General features: G+C 70.6%; 1 protein-coding gene across 2 annotated transcripts in view; it reads left to right on the forward strand.

The window, feature by feature from the left end:
• KDM6B (lysine demethylase 6B) overlaps nt 1-27,016 on the forward strand; it is a 45,676-nt gene that overhangs the window by 3,296 nt on the left and 15,364 nt on the right. The window contains exons 1-8 of one of the 2 annotated variants that reach the window (XM_045001491.1): nt 5,426-5,560; nt 18,720-18,809; nt 20,062-20,192; nt 20,878-21,004; nt 21,172-21,270; nt 22,025-22,253; nt 26,382-26,474; nt 26,668-26,838. In XM_045001491.1, the coding sequence (XP_044857426.1) occupies nt 20,883-21,004; nt 21,172-21,270; nt 22,025-22,253; nt 26,382-26,474; nt 26,668-26,838 (714 nt within the window). In that variant the 5' untranslated portion in view covers nt 5,426-5,560; nt 18,720-18,809; nt 20,062-20,192; nt 20,878-20,882. Of the gene's footprint in view, nt 1-5,425; nt 5,561-18,719; nt 18,810-20,061; nt 20,193-20,877; nt 21,005-21,171; nt 21,271-22,024; nt 22,254-26,381; nt 26,475-26,667; nt 26,839-27,016 lie in introns of those variants that run through there. The other variant, XM_045001490.1, reaches the window with a different exon arrangement.

The following is a 27,016-nucleotide window of genomic DNA, read 5'->3' on the forward strand; positions in this document are numbered from 1 at the left end:
CGGTGCCCCTCACTCCCGACCCGCAGCCCCTGCCAGCCCGGCCCTGGGCAGAACAGCAGACGGCCCCAGGTGTGAATTTCTCTTTCCTGGGCCGGGTCTCTGTGGGGTACAGAAGGTGGGGCAGGGTGTGGGGCTGGTGTGGGAGCAGATCCGCTACCCACTGACCCCCCCCCCCCGTCACACCTCAGCCCAGCTACTTGGGAGCGGGGTTATGCAGGGGGGGGTCTGGGCGGGAGGGGACCAGGCCTGGCCCCTCTCAGCCCCCCACCCCCAGCCCTGGGGGGCTGGTTAAACACCACCTGACTTCCTTCCGGCCCAGCCGATCACGGAGGGACTGTGGGGAGGGGGGGGCGGCAAAGACCAATCAGGTGTCTCGTCCCCCCCCCCTCCGGAAACAGCTGCCAGACCCTCCCGATGGGCCCCCAGAGAGCACACGCCTCAGTCGGTTCCCCCCACACCCGCTCCCCAGGCAGGGCCGTGCGCCCAGGGCTGGGGGGCGGGGGCTGCGGGTCGGGAGTGAGGGGCACCGGCAGGGCTGGGGGGGTCAGGGCTGGGGCTGGCAGGGGCTGCGGGTCGGGAGTGAGGGGCACCGGCAGGGCTGGGGGGACGCAGGGGCTGCGGGTCGGGAGTGAGGGGCACCGGCAGGGCTGGGAGGGGTAGGGGCTGCGGGTCGGGAGTGAGGGGCACCGGCAGGGCAGGGGCTGCGGGTCGGGAGTGAGGGGCACCGGCAGGGCTGGGGGGGGTAGGGGCTGCGGGTCGGGAGTGAGGGGCACCGGCAGGGCTGGGGGGACGCAGGGGCTGCGGGTCGGGAGTGAGGGGCACCGGCAGGGCAGGGGGGGGCAGGGGCTGCGGGTCGGGAGTGAGGGGCACCGGCAGGGCTGGGGGGGGGCAGGGGCTGCGGGTCGGGAGTGAGGGGCACCGGCAGGGCGGGGGCTGGGGGTCGGGAGTGAGGGGCACCGGCAGGGCTGGGGGAGGGCAGGGGGCTGCGGGTCGGGAGTGAGGGGCACCGGCAGGGCTGGGGGGGGCTGTGGGTCGGGAGTGAGGGGCACCGGCAGGGCTGGGGGGTGCACGGCTGGGCTGACAGGGGCTGCGGGAAGGGCGGGAGGGGCACCGGCAGGGCAGGGGCTGCGGGTCGAGAGTGAGGGGCACCGGCAGGGCTGGGGGGGGCTGTGGGTCGGGAGTGAGGGGCACCGGCAGGGCGCGGGGGACAGGGGCTGCGGGTCGGGAGTGAGGGGCACCGGCAGAGCTGGGGGGGGCAGGGGCTGCGGGTCGGGAGTGAGGGGCACCGGCAGGGCTGGGGGGGGCTGCGGGTCGGGAGTGAGGGGCACCGGCAGGGCTGGGGGGGCAGGGGGCTGCGGGTCGGGAGTGAGGGGCACCGGCAGGGCTGGGGGGGCAGGGGCTGAGGGTCGGGAGTGAGGGGCACCGGCAGGGCTGGGGGGGGCAGGGGGCTGCGGGTCGGGAGTGAGGGGCACCGGCAGGGCTGGGGGGGGGCAGGGGCTGCGGGTCGGGAGTGAGGGGCACCGGCAGGGCTGGGGGGGGCTGTGGGTCGGGAGTGAGGGGCACCGGCAGGGCTGGGGGGGCAGGGAGATCCCCGGGGAGGGGGGAGATACTAACCCACCCCCCCAGACCCCCAAAGCTGGCAGCCCGAGGGCCTGACCCCACAGATTCACCGAACGCAGGGTCCCTGTGGGGGGGACCCCGGCTCGGAGGGGGGGCACCGAGCTGGCATCAGCCGGGCACAGGGCCTGGGGGCCCCGGCTCCCTGCCCTGCCCCCACCCCGGTGCCCAGAGCCGGCCGGGCCCGTATCTCCGGCTCACCCCACCCAGCCGCCCTGGGCAAAGGGCACCGGGCCGCCCCTCCCCCCCCCCGACCTTCGCACCCTGCCGGGGGTGGGGGTGGGGCCGCCCCGGGGAGAGGGGGGGGGAAGCAGAGGCCAGGCCTGGCATGGGGGGGGGCGGAATTCTCCCCACACCCTGAGGGGGCGGAGCCGGGAGCTCCCAGCCCGGGATCCCGCCCCCTCCCCAGATCTTCCCAGAGATCCCCAGGCCTGGGCAGCCGGCCAGCCCCCTAACCGCCCCCCCACGGAGCCCTTCAAAGGCTGGTCCCCCCCCAGCCCTGCCGGTGCCCCTCACTCCCGACCCGCAGCCCCCTGCCCCCCCCAGCCCTGCCGGTGCCCCTCACACCCGACCCGCAGCCCCTGCCCCCCCCAGCCCTGCCGGTGCCCCTCACTCCCGACCCGCAGCCCCCCCAGCCCTGCCGGTGCCCCTCACTCCCAACCCGCAGCCCCTGCCCCCCCCAGCTCTGCCGGTGCCCCTCACTCCCGACCCGCAGCCCCTGCCCTGCCGGTGCCCCTCACTCCCAACCCGCAGCCCCTGTCCCCCCAGCCCTGCCGGTGCCCCTCACCCCCGACCCGCAGCCCCCCCAGCCCTGCCGGTGCCCATCCCTCCCGACCCGCATCCCCTGCCCTCCCCTGCCCTGCCGGTGCCCCTCACTCCCGACCCGCAGTCCCCCCCAGACCTGCCGGTGCCCCTCACCCGCTACCCGCAGCCCCCCCAGCCCTGCCGGTGCCCCTCACTCCAGACCCGCAGCCCCTACCCCCCCCAGCTCTGCCGGTGCCCCTCACTCCCGACCCGCAGCCCCCCAGCTCTGCCGGTGCCCCTCACTCCAGACCCGCTGCCCCTCCCCCCCCCAGCTCTGCCGGTGCCCCTCACCCCCGACCCGCAGCCCCCCCAGCTCTGCCGGTGCCCCTCACTCCAGACCCGCAGCCCCTACCCCCCCCAGCCCTGCCGGTGCCCCTCACTCCCGACCCGCAGCCCCCCCAGCCCTGCCGGTGCCCCTCACTCCCGACCCGCAGCCCCCCCAGCCCTGCCGGTGCCCCTCTGCTCCGCTCCCTGTGCCTGCGTCCGGCCCAGGCTCGGGCGGATTCAGTTCCGGGGTCCCAGGGCTCCAGGCCCAGCTGCCCCCCCCCCCCCGGAGCCGTTACATCATCACCTGCCCCAGGTTGCTGGGTCTTGCATCATCGGACGGGGCAGCAGCTGGTGGGGAGGCGGAGCCTCCGGCTAGAGCTGCAGGTACTGGGGGTGGGGGCTGGGAGCCCGGACGCCTGGGTTCTCTCCCCGGCTCTGGGAGGGCAGTGGGGGCTGGTGGGTTAGAGCAGGGGGGGCTGGGAGCCAGGACGCCTGGGTTCTCTCCCCGGCGCTGGGAGGGGAGTGGGGCCTGGTGGTTAGAGCAGGGGGGGCTGGGAGCCAGGACTCCTGGGTTCTCTCCCCGGCTCTGGGAGGGGAGTGGGGCCTGGTGGTTAGAGCAGGGGGGGCTGGGAGCCAGGACTCCTGGGTTCTCTCCCCGGCTCTGGGAGGGGAGTGGGGGCTGGTGGTTAGAGCAGGGGGGGGCTGGGAGCCAGGACTCCTGGGTTCTCTCCCCAGCTCTGGGAGGGGAGTGGGGGCTGGTGGGTTAGAGCAGGGGGGGCTGGGAGCCAGGACTCCTGGGTTCTCTCCCGGCTCTGGGAGGGGAGTGGGGGCTGGTGGGTCAGAGCAGGGGGGGCTGGGAGCCAGGACTCCTGGGTTCTCTCCCCGGCTCTGGGAGGGCAGTGGGGGCTGGTTGGATTCTGGGCCGTTGGGCATTTTTCTAGACCGTCCCCCTCTGCCGCTGCCATGGGTGTGTGTGTGGCGGCGGCGGCGGGCGGGGGGGCTGGCACCTTCCAGCTGCAGCAATGGAGCTCCCCCCCCCCCGCCCCTGGCTCTGAAAGGCCCCTTGTCCCAGCTGGAGGGGCACGGCTCCCCCCCCCTCCCCATTGTCTGCGCACACTGGCTCATTATCCCTTGGGGCGGGAGGGGGTGGGGATCCCCCCCCCGCACACTCACAGCGGCTCTGTGCCAGCAGCTGGCAAGGGCCAGCCGGGACGCCCACCCCTAGCCGGGCAGGGGATGAACGGTGCCTTCGGGGGGGGTGACTCGGGAGGCGAATGCTGGCAGTCCGGGGGGGGGGGTTCGGCGCCGGTGAACGTGGGGGCGTCTCTATCGGCTGAGGCCCGGCCGAGCCCAGCCGCTATCTGGCCCCTGCCCGCTGGGTGTGGCGCCCGGAGCCGGCCCCCGCCCCCGGCTCGCTGCCCCGATAAGCTGGACTTGTGGGGCACGGGCGGGGGGCGGGGCAGGGAGCCGATCTCTGCCGGATCCCGGCGCTGCTGGGAGCCCACGAGCCGCCCTCCGGCAGGGAGCCGAGGTACCGGCCTCGGGCCGGAAAACACAACTCGGGGCTGCGGGTCGGGAGTGAGGGGCATCGGCCAGGATGGGGGGAGTTGGGCTGGTTACCCGCGGACCCCTCGCCCGGCGCTGAGATGCACCCACCTCTGGGGCGGGGCGGCCGGTTACCCAGGGACCCCTCGCCCGGCGCTGAGATGCGGCCACCTCTGGGGCGGGGCGGCCGGTGACCCGCGGACCCCTCGCCCGGCGCTGAGATGCGGCCACCTCTGGGGCGGGGCGGCCGGTTACCCAGGGACCCCTCGCCCGGCGCTGAGATGCAGCCACCTCTGGGGCGGGGCGGCCAGTGACCCAGGGACCCCTCGCCCGGTGCCGAGATGCAGCCACCTCTGGGGCAGGGCGGCCGGTGACCCGCGGACCCCTCGCCCGGCGCTGAGATGCAGCCACCTCTGGGGCGGGGCGGCCGGTGACCCGGGAACCCCTCGCCCGGCGCTGAGATGCGGCCACCTCTGGGGCGGGGCGGCCGGTGACCCAGGGACCTCTCGCCCGGCGCTGAGATGCAGCCACCTCTGGGGCGGGGCGGCCGGTGACCCGGGAACCCCTCGCCCGGCGCTGAGATGCGCCCACCTCTGGGGCGGGGCGGCCGGTTACCCAGGGACCTCTCGCCCGGCGCTGAGATGCAGCCACCTCTGGGGCGGGGCGGCCGGTGACCCAGGGACCCCTCGCCCGGCACTGAGATGCGGCCACCTCTGGGGCGGGGCGGCCGGTTACCTGGGGACCCCTCGCCCGGCGCTGAGATGCGGCCACCTCTGGGGCGGGGCGGCCGGTGACCCAGGGACCCCTCGCCCGGCACTGAGATGCGGCCACCTCTGGGGCGGGGCGGCCGGTTACCCAAGGACCCCTCGCCCGGCACTGAGATGCAGCCACCTCTGGGGCGGGGCAGCCGGTGACCCGGGGACCCCTCGCCCGGCGCTGAGATGCGTCCACCTCTGGGGCGGGGCGGCCGGTGACCCAGGGACCCCTCGCCCGGCCCCGAGATGCGCCCACCTCTGGGGCAGAGCCACCCTGTGATAGGGCGACAGGGCACGGAGGGGATCCCGGCTTGTCCCGGACTCCTGGGTTCCCACCATGCCCCTGCGGGTGGGAGTTGCCCCGGGGTGGGGGCCGGGGTAACGCCGAGGCCTTCGCTCGGGTCCCTTCTCTAACCGTCTGTCTCCCCCCCACACAGGACCAGTGCCCCCCTCCAGCATGGCTGGGGCGTAGCCCCCCCCCCGCAGCCCCACCTGCTGGTCTGGTTCCCCCGTATGCGCCCGGAGCGGGGCCCAGCCAATGAGAGAGCGGAGACGAGGCTCCGCCTACTGCGGTGAGTGACGGACGCCCCATAGACCCTCCCCCTCCGCATCCTGCGGGGAGGGGGAGCCCGGCGCTCAGTGGGGGGGATATGGGGGGGGCTGTGACATAGGGGGACTCGGGGGGGGGCACCGTGCAGTGGAGGGGCTCTGGGGGGGGCTGTGCCATGGGGGGGCTCGGGGGGGCACCGTGCTGTGCGGGGTCACTGTGACGTGGGGGGGCTCTGGGGGGGCACCGTGACGTGGGGGGGCTCTGGGGGGGGCACCGTGATGTGGGGGGGCTCGGGGGGGGCCGCCGTGACGTGGGGGGGCTCTGGGGGGGGCTGTGCCATGGGGTGGTCGGGGGGGCTGTGCTGTGGGAGGCTCTGGGGGGAGCACCGTGACGTGGGCGGGCTCGGGGGGGGGCGCCGTGACGTGGGGGGGCTCGGGGGGGGCACCGTGAAGTGGGGGGGCTCTGGGGGGGTCACCGTGCCGTGGGGGGGCTCTGGGGGGGCACCGTGATGTGGGGGGGCTCGGGGGGGGCACCGTGACGTGGGGGGGCTCGGGGGGGGTCACCGTGCCGTGGGGGGGCTCTGGGGGGGCACCATGATGTGGGGGGGCTCTGGGGGGGGCACCGTGATGTGGGGGGGCTCGGGGGGGGCACCGTGACGTGGGGGGGCTCGGGGGGGGCGCCGTGCTGCGGGAGGCGTCCTGTCTTGTCCCTTGTGCGTTTGAATCGTGACGAGGCCCCGTGCGTGAGGCCGTGGGTCGGAGTGGGGGCCCCCTGGCCCCCTGCTGACCCCCCCCCCAGCCTGGCCCCCCCCACCCCGCCGCGCCCTCCCTTCCTGTCCCGTGCCCGGCCCTGCCCCCTCTGCGCAAGCTCCTGCCCGTTGCGTCAGCCCGTCCGGCCTTGGGCAACCCCCGGGCGTCGCCGTGGGGGGCGGGGGGGGGGACGCGACTGCTGCCGCCCCGAACCCTCCTGTCGTCGCCAGCTCGGCCCCTGGGGGGTGGAAGACGCAAAGGTAGGAGCACGGGGACCGCCCCATGGGGGAGCCCCAGCCCCCCACTGCCAGCCCGTCCCCCAGCTGCCACTGTGCGGCTGTTCACTACCCCCACGTCGCACCCCAGAGGTGGGCGCATCTCAGCGCCGGGCGAGGGGTCCCCGGGTCACCGGCCGCCCTGCCCCAGAGGTGGGCGCATCTCAGCGCCGGGCGAGGGGTCCCCGGGTCACCGGCCGCCCTGCCCCAGAGGTGGGCGCATCTCAGCGCCGGGCGAGGGGTCCCTGGGTAACCGGCCGCCCTGCCCCAGAGGTGGGCGCGTCTCAGCGCCGGGCGAGGGGTCCCTGGGTAACCGGCCGCCCCGCCCCAGAGGTGGGCGCGTCTCAGCGCCGGGCGAGGGGTCCCTGGGTCACCGGCCGCCCCGCCCCAGAGGTGGCCGCATCTCAGCGCCGGGCGAGGGGTCCCTGGGTCACTGGCCGCCCCGCCCCAGAGGTGGCTGCATCTCAGCGCCGGGCGAGGGGTCCCTGGGTAACCGGCCGCCCCGCCCCAGAGGTGGGCGCATCTCAGCGCCGGGCGAGGGGTCCCTGGGTAACCGGCCGCCCCGCCCCAGAGGTGGGCGCATCTCCGCAGTGCTCCAGGCTGCCCCCTACCCCCATCACCTCGGCTGCCCCATGGCAGGACACGCCCCACATCCCCTGCGCCCGGCCCGTGCTGCCGGCCAGCAGCTTTCCCTGCATGGTGCAAGGACCAGTGGCCGCTCACCGGCAGCACGGCCCACGCACGGCTGTGCACTCCCAGCATAGACGCCCTCGCACGGACACGCTCGTGGAAGCGCTGACACGGACGCTCACGCCGACGGCCGCTCGGGGGCGGGCGTGCGGCCGCACGGGCACATGCCCGGGGCCCGATGTGGTGCCCAGGCCGCCCGCTTTTACACACGTTTACAGGGACCCCGGACAGCCCCGTGCCCGCTGCCGCCCCTTCGCACGAGCGCACGCCCTCGTGAACTGTCTCGCTCCCTCGCACACACAACCCCCCCCGTCTCTCGCGCCCAGAGACCCCCGGCACGGCTCGGGACACGCTCTAGTGAGCCAGCGGCCCGTGCGCACGTCGGTTGTGCGCTCGCACGCCGGGCACCAACGCGACACACCATCCGGGCTCCCTCACCTGATCCTTTCCCTGACGCCCTCCCGCCTCCCCAGCAGCCGCCTGGCGCGGAGCCCGGCAGCTGGAGCGGCGTGGGGGGGGGTGGGGAGTGCGGGGGGGCGGGAGGTTCCTCTGCGTAATCGGGGAGAACAAATGAATCACGCTCCCCCCCCCGCCCCCAGCGACCGCAGCGCCCCCCCCCCGCCCTCCTGAGCCACCATGACCTTAAAAGGATCCGCTCCCGAGTTAACCCCACGCTGCCTCCAGCCAGGCGCTCGGCCGGCGCCCCCCACGCCTGACCCCCAGCTCCGTCCCCCCCCAGCCCCGCCGGGGCCCCCCACTCCCGACCCCCAGCCCCACCGGTGCCCCCCACTCCCGACCCCCAGCCCTGGCAGTGCCCCTCACTCCCGACCCCCTGCCCCCCCCAGCTCTGCCGGTGCCCCTCACTCCCGACCCCCAGCCCCGTCCCCCCCAGCCCCCCCCAGCCCCACCGGTGCCCACCACTCCCGACCCCCAGCCCCTCCCAGCCCTGCCGGTGCCCACCACTCCCGACCCCCAGCCCCGGCTCCCCCAGCTCCACCGGTGCCCCTCACTCCCGACCCGCAGCCCCTGCACCCCCAGCTCTGCCGGTGCCCCTCACTCCCAACCCGCAGCCCCTGCCCCCCCCCAGCTCTGCCGGTGGGCCTCACTCCCGACCCGCAGCCCCCTGCCCCCCCCCCAGCCCTGCCGGTGCCCCTCACTCCCGACCCCCAGCCCCATCCCCCCCCAGCCCCACCGGCGCCCCCCCACTCCCGACCCCCAGCCCCCCCCAGCGCCACCGGTGCCCCCCACTCCCGACCCCCATCCCCATCCCCCCCCAGCCCCACCGGCGCCCCTCACTTCCGGCCCCCTGCCCCCCCGAGCCCTGCCGGTGCCCCTCACTCCCGACCCCCTGCCCCTTCCCCCCCAGCTCCGCGCTGACCCACCGGTGCCCCCCACTCCCGACCCCCATCCCCATCCCCCCCCATCCCCACCGGCGCCCCTCACTTCCGACCCCCAGCCCCCCCCAGCCCTGCCGGTGCCCCTCACTTCCGACCCCCAGCCCCGTCCCCCCCAGCCCCCCCCAGCCCCACCGGTGCCCACCACTCCCGACCCCCAGCCCCGCCCCGCCCTGCCGGTGCCCACCACTCCCGACCCCCAGCCCCGTCCCCCCCCCAGCCCCACTGGTGCCCCCTACTCCCGACCCCCAGCCCCGGCTCCCCCAGCTCCACCGGTGCCCCTCACTCCCGACCCGCAGCCCCTGCCCCCCCAGCTCTGCCGGTGCCCCTCACTCCCGACCCGCAGCCCCCCCAGCCCTGCCGGTGCCCCTCACTCCCGACCTGCAGCCCCCTGCCCCCCCCAGCCCTGCCGGTGCCCCCTCACTCCTGACCCCCAGCCCCATCCCCCCCCAGCCCCACCGGCGCCCCTCATTCCCGACCCCCACGCCCTTCCCCCCCAGCCCCACCGGCGCCCCTCACTTCCGACCCCCTGCCCCCCCCAGCCCTGCCGGTGCTCCTCACTCCCGACCCCCAGCCCCGTCCCCCCCAGCCCCACCGGTGCCCACCACTCCCGACTCCCAGCCCCTCCCAGCCCTGCCGGTGCCCACCACTCCCGACCCCCCGCCCCGGCCGCCCCCCAGCCCCTCTGGTGCCCCCCACTCCCGACCCGCAGCCCCCCCCCAGCTCTGCCGGTGCCCCTCACTCCCGACCCGCAGCCCCCCCAGCCCTGCCGGTGCCCCTCACTCCCGACCCGCAGCAATATTAACCCATTATTTGCCAGCATTTGAGTGAGTCGCTAAGTGCAGTTGTTCTGTGCCCCAGGGCGGCACTAGGGGGCGCTGTGGGGCAGGGAGCGGGGCGGGGGGCTCAGCAGGGGGCGCTCTCCCCTGCGGTGCTGATTTCCCACACTGCCCTGGGGGGCCGAGGGAGGGGCTATGGGGCTTTGACTCCGCCCCCCCCCAGTGCCCCCCAAAACCAGCCCTGCCCCCAGCAGAGCCTGGACCATGTAAAAGGCCAGAATCCGGGGGACGGGGACACCCCGATTGATGGGACACGGGAGGTGCCCAGACACCGGGGTGACGGGCCCGGGGTGACCCCTTTGCAAGCCCATTCAGTGATTCCCGTTTGTGTGTGGTGTGGTTTGCGCAAGTGTGTTGCCCCTGTGTGTGTGATTGTGTGTGCGGTTGTGTCTCCTGTGTGTGATAGTCTCCCTGGGGTCGTGTCTCGAGTGTGGGGCTGTCACTCGGGGGGGGGGTGTTTCCTGGGTGAGTGATTGTGCATGTGTGGGATTGTGTTTTCTGTGTGTGTTGTCTGTGATATTGGGTGTGTGGCTGTGGGCTCCGTGTGTGTGGGTCTCCTGGCGTGTGTGGCTGTCATATTGTGGGTGTGTGGTTGTGTCTGTGATATTGTGGGGGAGAGTTGTGTCTCACTGTGTGGTTCTGGGGGTGTGGGTGTTCCTCTGGCATGTGTGTGGTTGTGTCTCAGTGTGTGGCTCTGTGTGTGTGGGTCCCCTGGCATGTGTGTGTCTGTGATATTGGGTGTGTGGTTGTGTCTCCTGTGTGAGTGATTGTGCATGTGTGGGATTGTGTTTCTTGTGTGTGTTGTCAGTGATATTTGGTGTGTGGTTGTGTCTCACTGTGTGCATCTCTCTCTGTGTGTGGGTCTCCCTAGTTTGTGTATTGGTGATACTGTGTGTGTGTATGTGATGTCTCCCCTGTGTGTGTTATATTGTGTGTGTGGGGGGGGGGTCTGTGTCTCTCTCAGTGTGTGTGTTGGTGATACTCTGTGTGTATGTGTGTGTGTGTGTGTGTAGTGTCTCCCTGGTGTGTGTGTAGTTGTGTCTCAGAGTGTGGCTCTGTGTCTGTGTGGGTCTCCCTAGTGTGTGTGTTGGTGATACTGTGTGTGTGTCTGTGTGTATGTAGTGTCTCCCTGGTGTGTGTGTGGTTGTGTCTCAGAGTGTGGCTCTGTGTCTGTGTGGGTCTCCCTAGTGTGTGTGTTGGTGATACTGTGTGTGTGTCTGTGTGTATGTAGTGTCTCCCTGGTGTGTGTGTGGTTGTGTCTCAGAGTGTGGCTCTGTGTCTGTGTGGGTCTTCCTAGTGTGTGTGTTGGTGATACTGTGTGTGTGTGTGTATGTAGTGTTTCCCTGGTGTGTGTGTGTGTGTGATATTGTGTGTGTGGTTGTGTCTCAGAGTGTGGCTCTGTGTCTGTGTGGGTCTTCCTAGTGTGTGTGTTGGTGATACTCTGTGTGTGTGTGTGTGTGTGTATGTAGTGTCTCCCTGGTGTGTGTGTGTGTGATATTGTGTGTGTGGTTGTGTCTCAGAGTCTGTGTGGGTCTCCCTAGTGTGTGTGTTGGTGATACTCTGTGCGTGTGTGTGTGTCTCTCTGGTGTGTGTGTGTGATATTGTGTGTGTGGTTGTGGCTCTGTGTCTGTGTGGCTCTCCCGGTGTGGTATGTGTGCGCCTGTTTCTCTAGGGGGAGAAGCAGGGAGGCGAGGGTGGGGGGCGGGATTCCCAGGGGACGGGCTGGGTTGGGTGGGAGCCGTGTGGGGCAGGGCCGGGGGGTGGGAGGGTTCCCAGGGATGGGCTGGGTTGGGTGGGAGCCGGGTGGGGCCGGGCCGGGGGGTGGGAGGGTTCCCAGGGACGGGTTGGGTGGGAGCCGTGTGGGGCCGGGCCGGGGGGGGGGAGGGTTCCCAGGGGACGGGCTGGGTTGGGTGGGAGCCGTGTGGGGCCGGGCCGGGGGGTGGGAGGGTTCCCAGGGACGGGCTGGGTTGGGTGGGAGCCGTGTGGGGCTGGGCCGGGGGGTGGGAGGGTTCCCAGGGACGGGCTGGGTTGGGTGGGAGCCGTGTGGGGCCGGGCCGGGGGCTGGGAGGGTTCCCAGGGGCGGGCTGGGTTGGGTGGGAGCCGTGTGGGGCTGGGCCGGGGGGTGGGAGGGTTCCCAGGGACGGGCTGGGTTGGGTGGGAGCCGTGTGGGGCAGGGCCGGGGGGTGGGAGGGTTCCCAGGGACGGGCTGGGTTGGGTGGGAGCCGTGTGGGGCTGGGCCGGGGGGTGGGAGGGTTCCCAGGGGACGGGCTGGGTTGGGTGGGAGCCGTGTGGGGCAGGGCCGGGGGGTGGGAGGGTTCCCAGGGACGGGCTGGGTTGGGTGGGAGCCGTGTGGGGCTGGGCCGGGGGGTGGGAGGGTTCCCAGGGACGGGCTGGGTTGGGTGGGAGCCGTGTGGGGCAGGGCCAGGGGCCGGGCCAGGGTTCCCAGGGACGGGCTGGGTTGGGTAGGAGCCGTGTGGGGCCGGGCCGGGATAGGGGGCGGAGGAAGGGGGGGGCGGGGACGGGGGGATGATGTCACCAGCCCTTTAAACTGGGGGGGCGGGCGCAGCTGAGTCACGGTGTCCGGAACCCACGGCCGGCCCCCCCCCCCCACACACAGTGCGGCTGGCGGGCGCGTGGGGGGGGGACCCGGGCGGGGGGGGGCAGGAGGAGGAGCCGGCGGGCGCCGGAGCCAGTCGGGAGCCGGCAGCCGGCGAGTGCAGCACACGGCGCGTCTGTCCGTCCGCCTGTCCGTCCGCCTGTCCGTCGCGACCCCCCCCCACACACCCGGAAGGGGCTCGGGACCCACACGCACACCGTGCCCCCTCCCCCCCCCAGCTGACTGGAGGGGGGCACCGGGCGCCTGCCCCACGGAGGTAAGGCCGGGCTGGGAACCCTCCCCACGCGCCGCCGCCGGCGTGTGCGACGGTGTCTCCCTTGTCGGGGTGCCGGGTGTGAGTCGAGTGCGGGTGACAGGACCCCCCCGCCGCCCCAGGCCTGCTGGGTCTGTGACTTTGAGGGGTGTGATTGTGTGTAGGGAGGGAGAGTATGTGTGTGTCTCTCAAAGGACGGTGTGATTGTGTGTGTGTGTGTCTCGAAGGACGGCGTGATTGTGTGTGTGTGTGTCTCAAAGGACGGTGTGATTGTGTGTGTGTGTGTCTTGAAGGACGGCGTGATTTTGTGTGTGTGTGTCTTGAAGGACTGTGTGATTGTGTGTGTCTCAAAGGCCTCTGTGTCTGTGTGTGTGTACAGTGTGTGTGTCTGTGTGTTTGGCTCAAAGGACGGTGTGGTTGTGTGTGTGTCTCAAAGTTCAGTGTGTGTGTGTGTGTGTGTTTCTCAGAAGTGTGTTTGGGGGAGTTGCTGGGCGCCTGTGTGGCCTCCCGAGTGCCGGGCTGTGATTTGTGTCTCTCTCCAGCGCGTGGCGTGTGCTTGTGTTTCTCTTCGACGCGCGGGGGGGAGGGGGACACTCCTGTGTGTTGTGAGTGTGTCTGTCTCTGGCGTGTGATTTTTGTGTCCAGTGAGACCGTGGCTCTCTTTAGTATGGGGAAGGGGTGTGTGTGTGCGTGTGACTTTCTCTTGCCGGTGTGTTGGTGTGTCTCGGGTGTGCGTTTGTGTGTCTCGGGTGTGTGTTGGTGTGTCTCGGGTGTGCGTTTGTGTGTCTCGGGTGTGCGTTTGTGCGTCTCGGGTGTGTGTGTCTCTCTCTGCCCTGTCCTCGTGGTGTCCCCCGCCGGGGGCGCCGGTGCGGTGTTTTGTTGTGGGTAGCCGTTACAAGACGGTTGTACCCAGCAGGCGAGCAGGGGGCGTTACACACAACGGGGGGGGGGGGGGGAGTGGGGGGGGCTGGAAATCTGCCATGTCCCCGCCCCTCCCCCCATGTGAAGGAGGGAATCCCAGACCTGTTAACCCTTGGGGGGCCGGGGACTTCCCGACTGCTCCCCCCCCCCTCCCGCACCAAGGGGTCGGGGGGGGGGGGTGAGCCGGCCCCATTCTTCACCGTGTGTGTCACTGTGTGTGTGGGGGGGTCACTGTGGGGGGGGGTCAGCTTGTGTGTGTCACTGTCTGTGTGTGGGGGGTCATTGAGGGGAGGGGTCAGTTCGTGTGTGTCACTGTGTAGCGGGGGTCACTGTGGGGGGGGGTCAGCTCGTGTGTGTCACTGTCTGTGGGGGGGGGTCATTGAGGGGAGGGGTCAGCTCGTGTGTGTCACTGTGTGTGGAGGGGGGGTCACTGTGTGTGGGGGGGTAGCTCGTGTGTGTCACCGTGTGTGTAGGGGGGTCACTGTGTGTGGGGGGTCAGCTTGTGTGTGTCACTGTGTGTGTAGGGGGGGTCACTGTGGGGGGGGTCAGCTCGTGTGTGTCACTGTGTGTGTAGGGGGGGTCACTGAGGGGAGGGGTCAGCCCGTGTGTGTCACTGTGTGTGTAGGGGGGGGTCACTTTGTGGGGGGGTGTCAGCCCATGTGTGTCACTGTCTGTGTGTGTCATGGTGGGAGGTCTGCCCGTGTGTGTGTGTGTGTGTGTCTGCCCATGTTTGTAACAGTGATTGTGTGTCACTGTGTGTGTGTGTGTGTGTCGCTCTCTGAGTGCGCAGGTCTGGCCGTATGGGTCGCTGTGTGCGCGGGTCTGCCCGTGTGGGTGACAGTCCTTGTGTTTGTGTCTGTGTGTCGCTGTGTGCGCGGGTCTGCCCGTGTGGGTGACAGTCCTTGTGTTTGTGTCTGTGTGTCGCTGTGTGCGCGCCTCTGCCCGTGTGGGTGACAGTGATTTTGTATCACTGTGTGTGTGTGTGTGTGAGAGAGAGACTGTGTTGGAGGGAGTCTGCCCATGTGTGCGGGTCAGCCCTTGTGTATGACAGTGATTGTGTGTGTGTGTGTGTGTCATTGTATTTGTCTGACTGTGGCGGGGGGTCTGCCCATGTTTGTGTGTCACTGTGTATGTGTCACGGTGTTTGTGTGTATCTGTGTCGCTGTGTGGTGGTGTGCCCATGTGTCACTTTGCCCCACGCGTATGGCTCACTCTGTGGGTGCGTGTGTGTGAGACAAGGTTTGTGCGTGTGGGTCGGCCAGTGTGTGTGTTTGTGTGTGTGAAATGCTGGGTCTATGCCTTGCCGTGTCACTGGGTCTGTGTGTCACCGTGTCGGGGGCCTGTCCGGGTGTGGGACAGGGATCCGGTGCGGGTGTGGGTGGGGGGCCGTTGTGCGACCCCGGGCGTCTCTAGGTCATCGAGCGACACGGTCACGGGGTGACATTGTGCGGTGCTGTCTCTGTCTCGCCGGGCTTCCTGGTTACCGTGGGACGCGGCGTGTGCGTGACCTTGTGCCATGCCGGGGGCGTGTGTCTCCGTCGCCGCGATGCCGGTTGTGTGACGCCGCGGGGGGGGGGGGTCTGTGGCGGCCAGGGGGCGGGGGGGGGCGGTTGTGATAAGTCTTTCGCTCCGTGCACACGTGGGTTTCCAGGAGGCGCTGACTCAGCGCTGACGTGACGCTGACCCCCCGAGGGGGTGGGGGTTCCCCGCCGCCTGTCGTCAGTGAATCTTCCCCCCCCCCACGTTCCCCGGGGGGGGTTTCTCAGGCCCAGACGGGGTGGATCTAGGGCACCGCCCCTAGTGGGCCGGGCTCGGCTTTCATTCATGTCACGCAGCCGGGATTCACGGCCGCCGTGCGAGGGGATGCACGGGGGGGAGTGGGGCTGGGTGCCCGGAGCGCAGGGGGGCAGCTCGGAGCATATGGGGGGGGGGGGCGGGTTTGGACTGTGGGGCTCATGGGGATGCACGGGGAGGGGCTGGTCGGGGAGGGGGGCGTGCACCCAGCTGGGGGGGCGTTCCTTTTCGGTGCACGCATGCGTGTCTGGCTCCGTGCGTGTGAAGGTCTCCACGTGTAAACCCGCTGTGGAGTGATCGCACGGGCAGGGAACCCCCCACCCCAGAGCTCCCCCGCCTCTGACTCATAGAAGGAGGCGGAGCCAATTCAGGCCCCTCCCCCTAGTGCTGCCAGGCCCTGCTTCCCCACCCCACCAGCCCCTAGGGGTGCCCTCCTGTTAGTGCCCCATTTCCCCTTGCACGGCCCCCGTTCACGCCCCCTTCGCTCACACTCGGCCACGACTTCTGCACCCGTCGCCTGGCCTCGCACACTGACATGCTCCGTCCCTTTTGCACGCTCGTGTGCACGTGCGTGGTCCGCCGCGCCGCCAGACCCGTGCAGATGTCCTCACATGCAGGGTCACTTTTGCACACGTGCACACCCTTACAGGCCCGGTCACGGTGGCACGCCCATTTGCACGGCCCGTGCTGTCGGCCCCAGGTCTGCGTGCGTGTTTCACTTTGGCACGCTCATGGCCTGCCCTGCCCGGTCGCACGTTCCCCGCTCACAAGCATCTGCCCTCGCGCGCGCACACTTGTGTGCGCTCTCGCACGTCCGTGTAGCACCACCACCCCCACCCCCCCCGCCCGGCCCGCGTGAGTCAGGGCTGCTGCTTCCCTTTTCTAGTAAAGGCAGAACCCAGACAGGAACCCCGGGGCCGCTTCGGAGAACGTAGCCGTGAAAGGGAAGGAAGAGGCCATTTCCCAGCGCGTCCGCCCCCCCCCGGGAACTCCCCTGGCACCTGCCATCTCCAGGGGGCGCCGAGCCGGCCCCATGGCTCAGGGGGGGGCGGGCAGGGGGGCACCGGGAGGTGCCGTTGTCTCTCTGCCTCGGGTGCTTCCTGGCAGCCGCCGACGGGCACCGCTCGGCTTCCCGGCCGGCGTGGGCGGGACGGAGATTCCCTCCGTCAGGCGCGGCGGGGGGGGGGGGCGGGCGGCCGGGCTTACCCCGCCCACGCCCAGAGCCGCCGCCGCCAGAGCGCACGGGGAGCCCGGCCGCTCGCCGGCGCCACGCCCGAGAGCGCGGGGGTGGGGGGCGCGCTGCCCCCTGCTGGGGTGGGGTTGGGGGGTTCACGCAGCGCTGCCCCCTGCTGGAGTGTGTGTGTGTGGGGGGGTGTTCACGCAGCGCTGCCCCCTGCTGGTGGGGGTGGGGGGGGGGGGGGGGTTCACGCAGCGATGCCCCCTGCTGGGGTGTGTGTGTGGGGGGGGGTGTTCACGCAGCGCTGCCCCCTGCTGGTGTGGTGTGTGGGGGGGTGTTCACGCAGCGCTGCCCCCTGCTGGGGTGGGGTGGGGGGTTCACGCAGCGCTGCCCCCTGCTGGTGTGTGTGTGTGGGGGGGGGTTTCACGCAGCGCTGCCCCCTGCTGGTGTGTGTGTGTGTGGGGGGGGTGTTCACGCAGCAATGCCCCCTGCTGGTGGGGGTGGGGGTGGGGGGGTGTTCACGCAGCGCTGCCCCCTGCTGGTGTGTGTGTGTGTGGGGGGGTGTTCATGCAGTGTTGCCCCCTGCTGGTGTGTGTTTGGGGGGGGGGTGTTCACGCAGCGCTGCCCCCTGCTGGTGTGTGTGTGTTTGGGGGGGTTCACACAGCGCTGCCCCCTGCTGGTGAGTGTGTGTCTGTGTGTTCACACAGTACTGGCGCCTGCTGGTGTGTGTGAGTGTGCGTATGTCCAGTGCTGTCCCCCGTTCGTGTGCGCATGTCTGTGTGTGTGTGTTCACACAGGGGTATGTGTGTGTGTCCGTGTCCGTGCAGGGCTTACCCCCATTGGCGCGAGGGTGTGTGTTTATCCAGCACTGTCCCCTGCTGGAGTGTGTGTGTGTGTGTGCAAGCGTGTCTGACACGGCTGTCATGCCACACGATTCCCCTGCACGCTTCCTCTCTGCTCGCACACGCGTCACGGGCCAGCCCCGAAATTCTCACAGCGCGGGATGGACCATGACGGCATAGGGGGAGAGGAAGGCGCGTGTGAATGTACAGAGCACGCGTGCGCAGCCGGGCACGAAGCGATCACGTGTGTAAACATGCAGCGCACAAGCGCGCTCCCGTGCCCAGGAAGCTCACGCACGCGTGTGAAAGTGAGAGTGCACGGGGCGTGCGTAGGTGGCAGAGACGGGGGGGGCCTCAAGGCTCCGGCACACGTGTCCTTGGCGTGTCTACATGTCCTTGTCACTGGTTGGCATGTCCCTGGCGCGCCTGTGTCGTTGGCGTGTCCCCGCGTGGCAGGCAGGGCTGCGTGCCCCACGCGGGCGGCGCGTCCGAGCGTGCCCGGCTGCCCTGGGTGTCGCATGTCGCTGGCGTGTGCCGGGCAGCCGCCGTCCCGCCGGGATCTCCCTGGGGAGCGTAACGTCCACCCCGCCCGCTTCCTGCCCCGTCCCGCAGCCCCCCCCCCCGCGAGCCGTGTGCGTCACCCCCCTGCCAACGGGCCCCACGGCTGTCACCCGCCGCCCCCCCCTGCCCCGCTCCGGGCTCGGGGGGGTGGGGGGAGCTGGAAGCAGACGGTGCCGTGGGGCTGGGGGCGGGGAGTGGGGGTGTCGTCTGGGCGGCATCCGCCTGGCGTGACGGGGCCGGGGTGAGTCACGGAGCCCGGGGAGGGGCGGAGCCGGCGGCTCCCCCCCCCCTCCTCCCCTCCCCCGCTGCACCGGGCGAGAGCCCGTGTGTGGGTCCTTCGCCGTGTGCGTCGCCCTGGGACAGCTCGTCTGCCCCGTGGGCCCGCCCCACGGCCCCCCCCGCTGCCCCTCGGTCCCGCCCCACGGCCCCCCCGCTGCCCCTCGGTCCCACCCCACGGCCCCCCCGCTGCCCCTCGGCCCCGCCCCACGGCCCCCCCCCGCTGCCCCACGGCCCCGCCCCACGGCCCCCACCCGCTGCCCCTCGGTCCCGCCCCACGGCCCTCCCGCTGCCCCTCGGTCCCGCCCCACGCCCCCCCACGCCCCTCGGTACCCCCCCGGCCCCCCCCGCTGCCCCTCGGCCCCGCCCCACGGCCCCCCCCGCCCCTTGGTCCTGCCCCACAGCCCCCTGCTGCCCCTCGGTCCCGCCCCCCGCCCCACGGCCCCCCCGCCCCTCGGTCCCGCCCCACGGGCCCCCGCTGCCCCTCGGTCCCGCCCCACGGCCCCCCCACCCCTCGGGCCCGCCCCCCACTCCCCCTGCTGCCCCTCGGTTCCACCCCACGGCCCCCCCGCCCCTCGGTCCCGCCCCCCACTCCCCCCGCTGCCCCTCGGTCCCGCCCCACGGCGCCCCCTGCTGCTCCTCCTGGTTTGCCCCCCGAAGCGCCCCCAGCGCCGCATCCCAGCGGACTCCCCTCATTGGTTGCCTCTTGCTCCCCCCCCCGATTCCCGTTGGCTCTCCCGCCCCTTGACCCCGCCCCCCCGTGACCGCCTGGCTTCCCATTGGTCTCCTGCAGGCTGCGCTAGGGGACGGATGGGGAGGACGATTGGCAGCCAGAGGAGGGGCCCCGCGTGATTGGCCGGATTCCTGGAGCGCGTCGCAAGAGGTGGGGGGAGCTGCGGGGAGGAAGGGGTTAACCCCGCGCTGGGGGGCGGAGCCAGTAGCAAAAGTGCCCCTCCCCCCCCACAGTGTATCTCAATTGGGCCGCCCTGCCCCCCCCCGTTAACCCCGTCCCGGCCTGGACCCCCCCCGTTAATCCCGTCCTGCCCTGCCCCCCCGTTAGCCCCGTCCCGGCCTGGGACCCCCCCCCCGTTAACCCCGTCCCGGCCTGGACCCCCCCCCCGTTAACCCCGTCCTGCCCTGCCCCCCCGTTAACCCCGTCCCGGCCTGGACCCCTCCCGTTAACCCCGTCCTGCCCTGCCCCCCCGTTAATCCCGTCCTGCCCTGCCCCCCCGTTAACCCCGTCCTGGCCTGGGACCCCCCCGTTAACCCCGTCCCGGCCTGGACCCCCCCCGTTAACCCCGTCCTGGCCTGGGACCCGCGCCCGTTAACCCCGTCCCGGCCTGGACCCCCCCACATTAACCCCGTCCCGGCCGTGACCCCCCCCTTTAACCCCGTCCTGGCCTGGCCCCCCGCCCGTTAACCCCGTCCTGCCCTGCCCCCCCGTTAACCCCGTCCCGGCCTGGGACCCCCCCCGTTAACCCCGTCCTGGCCTGGGACCCCCCCCGTTAACCCCGTCCTGCCCTGCCCCCCGTTAACCCCGTCCCGGCCTGGGACCCCCCCCCGTTAACCCCGTCCCAGCCTGCCCCCCCGTTAACCCCGTCCCGGCCTGGACCCCCCCCGTTAACCCCGTCCTGGCCTGGGACACCCCCCGTTAACCCCGTCCTGCCCTGCCCCCCGTTAACCCCGTCTCGGCCTGGACCCCCGTTAACCCCGTCTCGGCCTGGGACCCCCCCCCCGCCGCTCTGTGCTCTGTAGGTGGGAGAGGAGTTGGGGCGGCGGGGGAGGGGGAGGGGTGGGGGTTCCCTGAATGGGTCTGTACAGGGGAGTCCTCTCCAGGCAGCCCTCCCCCACCCCCACCCCCCAAACCCAGCCCCGCCCCAAGTCATTTCTGCCCCGTCCCTTCCCCCCCAGGGTGATCCAACTCCCCCCCTCCCCCCTAAGGTGACTCCAGCCCCCCTCCCCCTCCCCCTCCCCCCTGAGGTGATTCTAGCCCCTCCCCCCTGTGGTGACTCTAGCCCCTCCCCCTCCCCCCTGAGGTGACTCTAGCCCCCCTCCCCCTCCCCCCCATGACTCTAGCCCCTCCCCCGAGGTGACTCCAGCCCCCCCCCCGTGCCTGACCCCCGCTCTCCCCCCAGGTGCATGAGGCTGTGAGCGCGTCCCACGGCGCCGGGGGAGTCTCAGCCAGGAGGAGCCGCGGGGGCCGCCCGTCGCTCGCACCCCGGGGGGGGCGGAGGGGGGGACAGAGGCATCCAGCGCGGCAGGAGTGGTGAGGCCCTGGCCCAGGAGGGGGGGGCGGGAGGGGGACTGGGATTGCGGGGGGGGGCAGATGGGGGAGGGGATGTCGGGGCAGGTGGGAGCAGAGAGGGGGCAGGATGAGGGTGGGGGAGGGGACTTGGGGGCAGGGATGGGGTGGGGGAGGGGATGGGGGGATGGGGGGCAGGCAGGGGGAGGGGACTTGGGGACAGGGACGGGGTGGGGGGGGGGAGGTGGGGGCAGGCAGGGGGCAGGAGGCGGGTGGGGGAGGGGAAGTCGGGGGATGGGGGGCAGGCAGGGGGAGGGGACTTGGGGGCAGGGACGGGGTGGGGGAGGGGATGTCGGGGGATGGGGGGCAGGCAGGGGGAGGGGACTTGGGGGCAGGGACGGGGTGGGGGAGGGGAAGTCGGGGGATGGGGGGCAGGCAGGGGGAGGGGACTTGGGGGCAGGGACGGGGTGGGGGAGGGGATGGGGGAGATGGGGGGCAGGCAGGGGGGGGGACTTGGGGGCAGGGAGCGGGTGGGGGCGGGGATGTCAGGGGGGCAGGAGGAGGGTGGGGGAGGGGACGTCAGGGGAATGGGGGGGCAGGCGGCAGGAGGGGTTATCAGGGATGGAGGACGGGACCGAGGGGGGTACGGAGGAGTTGGGGGGGTGCAGGGGGCACCGCACAGGTCTAACCCCCCCCCCGTCTCCGGCAGGCTGGATGCATCGCACCGTGGAACAGCTGGGGGGCCGGGCCGGACGGGATCCCTTCGCTCTCGGCAGCCTGAGCTGCGGCGGGGCCTGGAACCCCTGTCACCCCCGCCCATGGCTCCCAGGCGGCAGGTGAGTCCGGGGGGAGCTCCCCCCGTCTGCCCCATTCCCCGCCCCCCTGGAGCCAGCCAGTCCCCGCCCCGGGGCCGGGGGGGAGCCGGCGCCCCCCAGAGGGGACAGGCCCCTGCCCCGTCCCCCAAACTTCAGCCCGTAACCATCTCTCTTTCCTTGTCCCCCAGGTGCTCTGCCAGCATCGGACAGCCCCAGCTGCCCCCACATCTCCCGTCACCTCATGGCACTAATATCGGGCACCCCAACAAACCCTATTTCCCCTCTGGGTAAGTGTTGCTGCTCGCGATCTCCGGACACAGGGTGGGGGGGAAAGCCCCTCCCAGAGAAGGGGAGAGAACCCAGGAGTCCTGGCTCCCGCCACCCCCTCCCCGCTCTAACCACCAGCCCCCACTCCCCTCCCAGAGCCGGGGCGGGAACCCAGGAGTCCTGGCTCCCAGCCCCACCCCGCTCTAACCACCAGCCCCCACTCCTGTCCCAGAGCCGGGGACAGAACCCAGGAATCCTGGCTCCCAGCCCCCCCTGCTCTAACTCACCAGCCCCCACTTCCCTCCCAGAGCCGGGGAGAGAACCCAGGAGTTCTGGCTCCCAGCCCCGCCCCGCTCTAACCACCAGCCCCCACTCCCGTCCCAGAGCCGGGGAGAGAACCCAGGAGTCCTGGCTCCCAGCCCCGCTGCTCGAACCCATCAGGCCTCACTCCCCTCCCAGAGCCAGGGAGAGAACCCAGGCGTCCTGGCTCTCAGCCCCCACTGCTCTAACCCACCAGCCCCCACTCCTCTCCCAGAGCTGGGGAGAGAACCCAGGAGTCCTGGCTCCCAGCCCCCCCTGCTCTAATCACCAGCCCCCACTCCCCTCCCAGAGGCGGGGAGAGAACCCAGGAGTCCTGGCTCCCGGCCCCCACCTGGCTCTAATCACCAGCCACCACTGCCCTCCCAGAGCTGGGGAGAGAACCCAGGAGTCCTGCCCCACCCACTCCCCAGGCGCACTGAGTCTGACGCGGTCCCTGCCCCCCCCCCCCCGCAGGAACTCTGCCCCCCGGCCCCTGCATGGCAAGCTGGAGGCCATCCACGGCTGCGTCCAGGCCCTGCTGCGGGACCCGGTGCAGCCGCAGCTGTGGGAGCAGCTGGGGCAGGTCTACGAGTCGGAGCAGGACTGGGAGGAGGCCGTGCGGTGCTACCAGAACGCGGCCCGCTACCAGCGCGACTATGGCAGCTACAGCGAGATCAGCGCCCGCATCGGGCGCCTGCAGCAGGTGGGGCCGGCCGGGGGGCCCGTTGCGCTGACCTGGGGCGGGGGTCTGGGCCCAGAGGCCCGTTGCACGGATCGGACGTGGCGGTTCCGGGGCGTCGTTTTGGTTTCCCGCGGGAGCAAATCAGCGTGCCGGTGGCCCCCCCCCGTGAGAAACCGAGCCCCCTTTCACTGCCCGTGCAAAGAGAGACGTCGCCGTCGCTCTCCCCCGACGCGTTCACCGGCAGCTCGCGCGCGGGCAGCGGGGGGGGCCGTGGGCATCCGTCGCACTTCCGGGCGGGGTGACGTCTCCGCGGCGCGGCGAGGGAAGGGCGTCGGTCGGGGGGCTCGCTCAAGGCCGGCGCGCTTTGGCGGCGAGCGGCCCGCGCGCTTGGGTGTCGTCTTGCTCGCCGCTCCGGAGTTGGAACCGGAGGCGAGGCGGCGAGGAGCCCGGCGCGGCCGGGTGGGATGGGACGGGATCAGAAGTGGAGCTAGCTTGATTTCCGCTCCCCTTTACTCTGCCCCCCGGGCGTAGCTGCCCGGCTGTTGTCAGAAATCACCCCCTGGAAGCAGGCAGGGAGTGGAAAGGGGTCAGGCGAGCGGATTTTTATTTTTAAATCTACTGGGCTGGCTGCAGTGCCGAGCTCAGGTCAAGCGAACGAGCTCATGTCAAGCGAGCTCACATCAGGCGAATGAGCTCAGGTCAGGCGAGCTCAGGTCAGGCGAGCTCAGGTCAGGCGAGCTCAGGTCAGGTCAGGTGAACTCAGGTCAGGCGAACGAGCACAGGTCAGGCGAGCTCAGGTCAGGCGAACGAGGTCAGGTCAGGCGAACTCAGGTCAGGCGAACGAGCACAGGTCAGGCGAGCTCAGGTCAGGCGAACGAGCCCACGTCAGGCGAGCTCAGGTCAGGCGAGCGAGCTCAGGTCAGGCGAACGAGGTCAGGTCAGGCGAACTCAGGTCAGGCGAACGAGCTCAGGTCAGGCGAACTCAGGTCAGGCGAACGAGCCCACGTCAGGCGAGCTCAGGTCAGGCGAACGAGCACAGGTCAGGCGAGCTCAGGTCAGGCGAACGAGCACAGGTCAGGCGAGCTCAGGTCAGGCGAACAAGGTCAGGTCAGGCCAGGCAAGCTCAGGTCAGGCGAACGAGCTCAGGTCAGGCGAACTCAGGTCAGGCGAACGAGCTCAGGTCAGACGAACTCAGGTCAGGCGAACGAGCTCAGGTCAGGCGAACTCAGGTCAGGCGAACAAGGTCAGGTCAGACGAACTCAGGTCAGGCGAACGAGGTCAGGTCAGGCGAGCTCAGGTCAGGCGAACGAGCTCAGGTCAGGCGAGCTCAGGTCAGGCGAACAAGGTCAGGTCAGGCGAGCTCAGGTCAGGCGAACAAGGTCAGGTCAGACGAACTCAGGTCAGGCGAACGAGCTCAGGTCAGGCGAACTCAGGTCAAGCGAACAAGGTCAGGTCAGGCGAGCTCAGGTCAGGCGAACGAGCACAGGTCAGGCGAGCTCAGGTCAGGCGAACAAGGTCAGGTCAGGCGAGCTCAGGTCAGGCGAACAAGGTCAGGTCAGACGAACTCAGGTCAGGCGAACGAGCTCAGGTCAGGCGAACTCAGGTCAGGCGAACAAGGTCAGGTCAGGTGAGCTCAGGTCAGGCGAACGAGCACAGGTCAGGCGAGCTCAGGTCAGGCGAACAAGGTCAGGTCAGGCGAGCTCAGGTCAGGCGAACAAGGTCAGGTCAGACGAACTCAGGTCAGGCGAACAAGGTCAGGTCAGACGAACTCAGGTCAGGCGAACGAGCACAGGTCAGGCGAGCTCAGGTCAGGCGAACAAGGTCAGGTCAGGCAAACTCAGGTCAGGCGAACAAGGTCAGGTCAGGCGAGCTCAGGTCAGGCGAACGAGGTCAGGTCAGGCGAACTCAGGTCAGGTGAACGAGGTCAGGTCAGACGAACTCAGGTCAGGCAAACTCAGGTCAGGCGAACGAGCACAGGTCAGGCGAGCTCAGGTCAGGCGAACTCAGGTCAGGTGAACGAGGTCAGGTCAGGCGAACTCAGGTCAGGCGAACGAGGTCAGGTCAGGCGAGCTCAGGTCAGGCAAACTCAGGTCAGGCGAACGAGGTCAGGTCAGGCGAACTCAGGTCAGGCGAACGAGCTCAGGTCAGGCAAACTCAGGTCAGGCGAACGAGCACAGGTCAGGCGAGCTCAGGTCAGGCGAACAAGGTCAGGTCAGGCGAACTCAGGTCAGGCGAACGAGCACAGGTCAGGCGAGCTCAGGTCAGGCGAACGAGGTCAGGTGAGGCGAACTCAGGTCAGGTGAACGAGCTCAGGTCAGGCGAACTCAGGTCAGGTGAACGAGGTCAGGCAAACTCAGGTCAGGCGAACGAGGTCAGGTCAGGCGAACTCAGGTCAGGTGAACGAGCTCAGGTCAGGCGAACTCAGGTCAGGTGAACGAGGTCAGGCGAGCTCAGGTCAGGCGAATGAGCTCAGGTCAGGCGAACTCAGGTCAGGCAAACGAGCTCAGGTCAGGCGAGCTCAGGTCAGGCGAACGAGCACAGGTCAGGCGAGCTCAGGTCAGGCGAACGAGCACAGGTCAGGCGAGCTCAGGTCAGGCGAACAAGGTCAGGTCAGGCGAACTCAGGTCAGGCGAATGAGCTCAGGTCAGGCGAACGAGGTCAGGTCAGGCGAACTCAGGTCAGGCGAATGAGCTCAGGTCAGGCGAATGAGCTCAGGTCAGGCGAACGAGCTCAGGTCAGACGAACTCAGGTCAGGCGAACGAGCACAGGTCAGGCGAGCTCAGGTCAGGCGAACAAGGTCAGGTCAGGCGAGCTCAGGTCAGGCGAACGAGCACAGGTCAGGCGAGCTCAGGTCAGGCGAACTCAGGTCAGGCGAACGAGCACAGGTCAGGCGAGCTCAGGTCAGGTGAACGAGCTCAGGTCAAACGAGCTCAGGTCAGGCGAACAAGCTCAGGTCAGGCGAACGAGTACAGGTCAGGCGAGCTCAGGTCAGGCGAACGAGCACAGGTCAGGCGAACTCAGGTCAGGCGAACGAGCTCAGGTCAGGCGAGCTCAGGTCAGGCGAACGAGGTCAGGTCAGGCGAACTCAGGTCAGGCGAACGAGGTCAGGTCAGGCGAACACCCGGGCTCTGGGCCCTGCCTGGCAAGCAGAGGCGGCTCGGCTGAAATTAGCCGCCCAGAAGAGCGGGGAACGGGTTTGATGAGCACGACGGGGCTGCGTGCGAATGCTGTTGTGACTGTACTTGCCTGGCGGTGGGCGTGTGCGTGGGTGTGGGTGTCATTCTCTGTGTCATTCTCTGGAAATTGTGTTCAGTGACGTTGTTGGCTTCTTTTGAGAGCTTAGACAGCGACACCTAGCGACTGCTATGTGGAGTTTGGCAACACCCGGGTGGGTCCATGGGGCTGATCGGGGATGATGGTTCTGGGCCGGGTAGGTCCATGGGGCTGATTAGGGGAGGGGGGTTCTGGGCCGGACGGGCCCGTGGGGCTGATTAGGGGAGGGGGGTTCTGGGCCGGGTAGGTCCATTGGATTGACTGGGGGAGCGGGGTTCTGGGCTGGACTGGCCCATTGGCCTGATCAGGGAGGGGGGTTCTGGGCCGGACAGGTCCATTGGGCTGATCGGGGATGATGGTTCTGGGCTGGACTGGCCCATTGGCTTAATTGGGGAGTGGGGGTTCTGGGCTGGACTGGCCCATTGGCTTAATTGGGGAGTGGGGGTTCTGGGCTGGACTGGCCCATTGGATTGGGGGAGGGGGGGTTCTGGGCCAGACTGGCCCATTGGATTGATTGGGGGAGGGGGGGTTCTGGACTGGACTGGCCCATTGGAGTGATTGGAGGAGGGGGGGTTCTGGACCGGAGTGGCCCATTGGATTGATTGGAGGAGGGGGGGTTCTGGGCCGGACTGGCCCATTGGATTGATTGGAGGAGGGGGGTTCTGGGCCGGACTGGCCCATTGGGTTGACTGGGGGAGGGGGGTTCTGGGCCGGACTGGCCCATTGCACGGATGGGGGGGGGAGGTGGGGGGAGGAGGGTACCGGTCAGGGAGGTGCTGGTGGGGTGGGGGTGGGAGGGGAGTTGGTCACCCTGGCACCGGGCTCACCCCCCCCGCCCGACTCACGTCTCTCCCGCCCCCTCCCCCCCCCCGCCAGGCTCAGCTGTGGAATTTCCACTCGGGCTCGTCCCATCACCGGAGCAAGGCCCTGCCCCCCCTGCAGCAGGTGTGGAACCTCCTGCACCTCGAGGTGAGCGGCTGGTGGGGGGGGGGTGCCCCGGGGGGTGTGGGGACCGGCGGGAGGGGAGCCCCTGGGGGGACCGGTGGGAGGGGGGGTGGGGCTGTGGCTGTTGCGGGGGGGAGGATTGCCCCCCCCCCCGGAGGCGGGGGCTGGTTCAAGGGTGTCGCTCTCACCCTCCCCCCATATCTTCTCCCCCCCACAGAAGCGGAATTTCTCAGCCAAGCGCAGCCCCCAGCTGAAGCGGCCGGCGCCCCCCATGGAGCCCCCCGTGGTGCAGCCCGTCCCCCCCGCCCAGCCCCCGCCCCACCCCGGGCACGGCGAGGAGCTGCCGAGCCCCCTGAAGCGGAGGAGGAGGAGCGCCAGCCCCGAACCGGTAGCCGGGGGTGGGGGGGCAGGGGGGTGGGGGAGGGGGACCCCAGGGTGGGGGTGGGGTGGGGAAGGGGAGGGTGTCCCAGGGGCAGGCGGGGGAGGGGGGATCCCGGGGTGGCTGTGGGGAAGGGAGGGGGAGGGGGTCCCAGGGGAGGGGGGATCCCGGGGGGGGGATGTGGGGA

Source organism: Mauremys mutica, unplaced genomic scaffold (assembly GCF_020497125.1).
Source record: "Mauremys mutica isolate MM-2020 ecotype Southern unplaced genomic scaffold, ASM2049712v1 Super-Scaffold_277, whole genome shotgun sequence".
NCBI lineage: Eukaryota > Metazoa > Chordata > Testudines > Geoemydidae > Mauremys > Mauremys mutica.